The sequence below is a fragment of the Galendromus occidentalis genome, unplaced genomic scaffold (assembly GCF_000255335.2).
Source record: "Galendromus occidentalis unplaced genomic scaffold, Mocc_1.1 scf7180000077181, whole genome shotgun sequence".
NCBI lineage: Eukaryota > Metazoa > Arthropoda > Arachnida > Mesostigmata > Phytoseiidae > Galendromus > Galendromus occidentalis.
In genome coordinates, this window is record NW_003805169.1 from 1 (window position 1) to 6,735 (window position 6,735).

Genomic DNA, 6,735 nt, shown 5'->3' on the forward strand with positions numbered 1-6,735 from the left:
ATCTTATATCGCTGTCCCGAGGATTCGGAAGCTCGGGTGGGGGACTCATCGAGGTCGGCCCGCAAAATTCACTCGGTGAGATCCGTTTGGGCATTTTGGTATTGAGCTCTCCATTTCCCCACCAGGTCGAGAGTGTCTTTTGGCAGAGACTAGCCGGCGCATACGGTCTCAGAATACAGACGAAAAACCCGTCCCTCTATCGATTCGGAGGTTTCCAGAATGACGAGAGAGGGAAACTGAGAGAGTTCTTCAAGGTATCATTCCAATGGCTGATTCCCCAACGAAGAAGCTTGAACGTATGCCGTCCTCACGGCTGAGAAAATACCGCCGAGTACTTTGGGCTTCTGAGATTCATGAGCTGACTAATTCATCCTTCTCCTATAGGAGTTTTATAATTTGGATATGAAGACTAAGGAATTCTCTCTAACGGGTCGAAACTGGGGCACAGTTAACTTCGATCCGGTAGTATTGTCCTTCGATATCGACAAAGTACCAGCTTTCGAGGTAAGTGATCCTCCTATCCCGCAAGCTTTGTTTTCAGAATCGGAACCAGCCGATATTCTGACTCTTTCTCGGAACTTCGCGCAGATTCCGCTGGCGTACGTGTCAAATTGTTCGACGAGCAAGAATGAAGTCACTCTCGAGTTCCAACCGAACGATGACGCTCCCTCGTGCATGATGGAGATGCGGTTTTACGTCCCTACGGATCCGAATCCAGACGTCGATGCCGTCGAGGCCTTCAAAGCTAACGTCATGTCGAGGGCTGGCATCACACAAGCTACGGGAGACGCGATTGCCAACTTCAATGGCGTTCAGTGCCTCACGCCGAGAGGTGAGGACGGCGATCGAGGATCGATTCATATCTACCCTCTGGAGATTCATTTCGCGCCGCTATAGGTCCCTTTCGCACTTCCAGGTCGCTACGACATCAAGATATTCACGACTTTCATCCAGCTCCATGGAAAAACCTTCGATTACAAAATACCTGTCAGCACGATACTCCGTATTTTTCTTCTCCCTCACAAGGATGGACGTCGGATGCACTTTGTTCTCAGTCTCGATCCCCCGATAAAGCAAGGTCAAACAAGATACCACTTCTTGATATTGATGTTCAACAAAGAGGACGAAGAAGATATAACACTTTCTATGAGCGCTGGCGATCTCAAGGAGAAGTATGATGGCAAACTCGAAAAGGAGATGAGTGGACCCGTTTTTGAGACCCTCAGTCGAATCGTCAAGGCTGTGGTCCAGCGGAAGATCACAACGCCTGGAAACTACAAGAGCATGAATGGCACACCGGCTATCACGTGCACTTACAAATCGTCCTATGGATTACTGTACCCGCTTGAAAAGGGCTTCATGTACGTCCACAAACCTCCAGTTCATATCCGATTCGAGGAGATCTCGTCAGTTAATTTCGCTCGGTCGGGCGGTTCGACCCGATCCTTTGATATCGAAGTACACTTGCGGAATCGGATAACTCATGTATTCTCGTCGATTGAGAAAGACGAATACGATCGACTGCACGAGTTTGCCAAGAGCAAGAAGCTCAAGATCGGCAACAAACAGCGTGGAGCCGAAGAAACCTTCGCCAACGAGGTCATGTGCGATTCGGACCAAGAAGCCGATTCCGGTCCAGACGCCTGCTTGCACAGGGTGGGAAGCAAGGCAAAGAAACGAGAGGATGACGACGATGACGATGATGAAGACGAAAGCGATGACGACTTCAACCCCGACAAGGTAGGTCCCTCGGAGCACCCCGGTTGTAAACTTATCGAGCCTACGCGAGAATCCTGGAGCTCTCCGAGAACTCACGGGGAGTATGACACTGAGCTTATATTGCAGGCTTCGGGGGGATCCGACGTCGGGGAAGAGTTCGACTCGGATCACGATTCATCTTCTTCCTCTAACTCGGGAGAATCGATTCGCGGGGGAAAAGCACCGTAGACTCCCTAAAATCTCGTATTCTGAGATGAAGATAACGTGGGCTCCACACAGCATAGTACCACATCGTGTTAGGTTCGATGAACCGGAATCATTCCGAAAGAGAAAATAAATCCGAGGAATCGAATCCCTATCGGCATGAGCTGCGGGTCCCTTCATCTAGTAGTCTCTATGAGAGGAAAGCAGCTTGGGCGATCAGCCAATCTAATAGCTACTGATTCCGGGAATCCGTCGGGACATAAGGGAAGAAGTCACGGGGCCCCCAGGAGAGACTGCTCGAAGGGATAATCGCGATCAATTTGTAGCTCGTGCTCTGCGGTCACATGAAGGCTCAGCGTCACGAGCGTCTGTGGTAGACTAGATTCTCGGAAACACCAGCTTACGATGAAGCTTATCGCTTGTACCAGCCAGGCGTTGACGACACGGATCTTGCTCTACGCACCCGGGCCGGTGCCCCACGACTCTTTATTATCGATTAGGCACTCCGATCCCATTGGCAACACAGAACCCAGTAGCCACTCTCTCGTATCAGCCTTATCCCCTAAATAAACTTTCCAGACTACTGCCTCGAGCCAAGTTCCCCAACGAGTGAGCACCGGTTGGGGCGGCAGAGGTACTCCGGGAACGGTTTCGCGGAATTTGGTAACGCGGGCGGCTGATTTCAGAAACACGCGCTTCCCATTAGCAATGAGCTCATCTACTTCCGGGAAAAGCAACCTCACCTCCTCCGCCACCCGGTGGAGGGCATGAGCTAAGCATGTAACGTGGATCAACCTCGGGAAGAGAACCTTGAGCGCACAGCCTGCTTTCTTCATATACGATGCTCCGTCGGAAACGAACAAGAGGACTTTCTCATATCGGATTCCGTCGGGCCAGGGTAGAGCTAGTGACTTTGTGATAACTTGGGCGATCGTCGAGTGGTTTGTCGCCTCCAAATTTTCCGCGTTCAAGAGGAAGCTGGTGCTCTCAATGTTCTCCAGGGTCCCGATGATAACGTGGGCGACAAAGCGGCCCGTCACATCTGTACTTTCGTCAATAGAGATCCATATTGGTTCCTCGTCCACAATCTTTCTAATAGAGTCAATTTTTCGATCGTATATTTTCGTCACATAATTCAGCCGCGATGTACTCGAAGACGGGATAGGCTTATTCGAATGGTTCTCCAGAAATCTCCTCAATTTATGGTTGTCGAGTTTCCGTAGAGGTATACCAGCTGACATTAACGCTTCGCTTAATTCGAGTTCGAATTGCGAGCTCTTTCCGGAGGCCACCAGGAAGGGTTCGATTCGCACTACGTTCGACGTCCTCGCGAGCAACTTCTTACTGGATGAAGCTCTGTGCTTCATACCGTTCAGATGCTGAGTTACAAGAGATCTTTTCTCGGCCGAAACTTCTTTTTCACAGACTCGGCAGAGTAAGACCCAGCCAACCCCTGGGAAGCTCGCGAGAGATTCCGTCGCCGATGACAAGAGAATGCCTGGTATCGCAAAGTCATTTGGATCGTTCGAGGCAACTCACGCGGATGGTTGCCGCCGCGCTTATTCGGAATAGTCTGGGAAGTTGCCAAGACGTCGTGATTTTCATCGATTCGATGAATGGATCGAACGTCAGTCAGGAACTGTGGGAAACATGCGAGTTCATGCTTGAACGCCCTAATTATGCATTTCCTGGCAAAAATGGGCAAATTATGCTTTCTCATGCAAAAAATGCATTTTGCATGAACATACGCACTCTAGTAATGAGTAATGACTCATGACTCATGGATGAACATACGCACTCTAGTAATGAGTAATGACTCATGTCAGGTTTCTCGATCACGACTGAGAAAATCCAGAGGGGTACTAGCAAGCCGGATGTCTATCTTCATCGGTTATCAGTCTGAAATCAAATATTCCGAAGTCCGAAGCCCTCGTTTAGAGGATCCTGATCCTAGACCGCTCATCGTTGGTTCAAGAGTCACTCTCGTGCCCTTCTCGTCCCCAAATAATTGAAGCCGCTGCTCTACCACGATCGTAGTAACTTTTGGGTCGTGGAGAGTAGTCTTCCCTCATTCAATTAACAATTTCACGCGGTCTTCCCTCATAATCCTGCAAGGAAGGCTTGCCCGACCACTTGGTCGGGGTCGAGGCGATATCCTCATGAATTCATGTTCATTCTCGCCTGCGAGACCCGGCGTCCTGGACCCGCGACCGTGAGCTTCCTTGCCCGCGAGCGGGGAGGGCTGAGGTCCTCCCTTGAGGAACATCGCCGGCGTGAGTGCGAGGGGTGAGTCGTCCCCGGAACCTGACCCTACGAGTGGTCGGTCATTGATCACAGCCGCGAGCTCATTAATAATAGTCCGAAACTCCTCGAACCCTACGAGCGATCTGCCTAGCGTACGTTGCAGACAAGACTTGAACGCTCCGACCAATCGCTCCGTGTGTCCCGAAAAGTGCGGCGCTCTGGGCGGCGCGAACTTCCAGGTGATGCTCCTGCCTTGTAGGAGATCTCTGACCTCGGGATTCTTCATCGTGTTGAAGAGCCGTTTGAGATCTGTGGAAGCCTTGACGAGATTGGTTCCATTGTCACTCAAAAAGCCCTGACACGCTGGATAAGTGGCGAGGAAGCGTCGAAGCGCCATGTTGGTCTGGGGCGCGGACAGTGCGAGAACAGCTTCGAGATGAACAGCCCTCGTCGAGGTACAGACGAATATCGCCACGTAGGTCTTTTGAATCACGTAGGAGCCGTTCTTGATATCGCTCTCACGGGAACGAGTCTAAAAGTGACCGCAGAAATCGAGCCCGGTCGTAGTGAATGGCGCGTGAAACTGGGCGCGCTCAATCGGCAATGGCGCCTCCAGTTGACCGCGGGGAGTTCCCTGTCTTCGTTTGCAGATTACGCACCGCGAGATGATCGAGCGGATAACCTGTCGGCCACGCGTGATCCAATATCGCTTGCGAAGTCGAGAGAGCACCGTAGTGACGCCAAAGTGCGCGTTGATGCGGTGTGTGTCGACGATGAGCATTCTTGCTAGCCTGGACTCCCCCAGGAGCACGATGGGGTTTCTTTCCTCGTAGTTGAGGAAGGTCGCCTGAGCTAGGCGTGTTCTCACTCGAAGGATATTTCCATCGTCTATGAAGATGCGGAGAGCAGACAGTTTTGGTGCGCCCGCGCACGTGATAGCATTCGGTGATGGTCGGTGTGAGGACTTATGAGTCCGGATTGTATGCAGGATACCTGTTATTTCGAGGTCTCCTCGGTTGAGTCCGGACTTGTGCGTAGTCTTCTTGGATTCTTGTTCTGTGACGGAAGTCCCGGTCTCTGAGAATCCCGGTCACGGCACCATGTTGAGGACGCAAGATTCGTGGGGAGAAGGGGACAGTCTAACGTTTTATCACTCGAAGAGGGCTGATCAGTGATCAGATAATCATGACGATCCGATCGTTTCCGACGACTATGTGCGCGCACTGCACCGACAGTTCCGTTTATTCGGTGTCACCAGGTGGCGTCCCGAACGGGGCGCATCTCGCTTTCCATAGAGTAATACTTGACAGGACCCATAGTATACGGGGGTGTGCTCATCAATCAAGTAGAAGGGGTGCCGGATCGGCGCCTCAACATAGGCTTCCCTTTCTCACAGACAATAGTACAAGAAACAACCTCTCAATCAATAAACACACTGTCTTGTCGAAACTCTACCCGAGTGCTTCTTCGATTCTTCACGAGTGTGGTGGCTGAGCTTCAGATTCGCCTTGGTGACGCTGAGCGACAGCGGAGACGACCCTACTGCCTTCGACCCTATCTCACTAAGCAATCTTGTGTGCCAGTACAAGCTTTCATATTCCCTGATTATCACATCCGATTCGGACACAAGCTGAACCTCGCAACTTGCAACACAAGCGACTTGAAGGTCCGAAGACTTCTCTCTTTGAGTCACTCGATGCCGCGCGACTTCGAAATTCCCGGAGTATTGGAGGCGGTGATCTATGAGAGCGGAGACGCGGCGTCTGCTACAGGCGCGCGCTGACGGCGGCTCAGACAAACACAACAGTACATCAGCCACTCGAAGCATCATCCGCACTACGGTTCCGCCTAGCCTACCGAAAAGAAGAGTCCTCTGATAGTTCAAGGACGGTAGTGAGTGTTGGGAAATCCCCAACAGTGAGTCCCTTCCGCCGGCTACCTTCAGTAGTTGTTCAAAGCGCCAACGTAAGTGTCATATCGGAGACATGTCTACTCGAAGCTGTTGAGCTCCCCCGAAGCCGATCAGTGAAATTTTTTGCGCTCAAACGCATGCCGGCCATGCTCAGATATTGCTTCTGAGTTGCGAGTAGTCGGTGGTTCCCCCTCTGTCCTGATTATTCTGCGAGGATTGTGAAAGTTGTGACGGCTTCTAGCGCCGAGGCTCGAGGATCAGCGGAAAGGGGAAGCGCTTCCTGCCACGCTTTATCAGAACTCCCGATTTTTCAGATGGTGAACTCCATATTCGAATACGGCGATGTTTGGAAAGAGGATCGAGGCGCTATGGCCCCGGGAAAGTTGAAGCTCACCGACCAGAACATCGTGTTCAAAAACGCCAAGACTGGCAAGGTGGACCAGATAAATAATGGCGAGGTCAGCTCCAATCAAATTCCCAAGTGATAACGATTAATAATAGAGTATTTCATCTTATATCGCTGTCCCGAGGATTCGGAAGCTCGGGTGGGGAACTCATCGAGGTCGGCCCGCAAAATTCACTCGGTGAGATCCGTTTGGGCATTTTGGTATTGAGCTCTCCATTTCCCCACCAGGTCGAGAGTGTCTTTTGGCAGA

The 6,735-nt window shown here is 51.4% G+C and overlaps 2 protein-coding genes across 2 annotated transcripts; both read left to right on the plus strand.

Moving 5' to 3' along the window:
* Nucleotides 1-125: 125 nt before the first annotated feature.
* LOC100900822 (FACT complex subunit SSRP1) lies at nucleotides 126-2,084 on the plus strand (the record flags this gene model as incomplete). Its single annotated transcript, XM_018638791.1, has 5 exons — nucleotides 126-254; nucleotides 385-504; nucleotides 589-832; nucleotides 917-1,740; nucleotides 1,846-2,084. Coding segments are annotated over 5 exons (1,419 nt in total), but the record flags the coding sequence as incomplete, so codon positions are not given.
* Nucleotides 2,085-5,267: 3,183 nt separating this feature from the next.
* LOC100900970 (uncharacterized) lies at nucleotides 5,268-6,722 on the plus strand (the record flags this gene model as incomplete). The annotated part of the gene is made up of 4 exons (XM_003741451.2): nucleotides 5,268-5,287; nucleotides 5,940-6,132; nucleotides 6,394-6,537; nucleotides 6,714-6,722. Coding segments are annotated over exons 1-4 (366 nt in total), but the record flags the coding sequence as incomplete, so codon positions are not given.
* Between the last annotated feature and the right edge of the window lie 13 nt (nucleotides 6,723-6,735).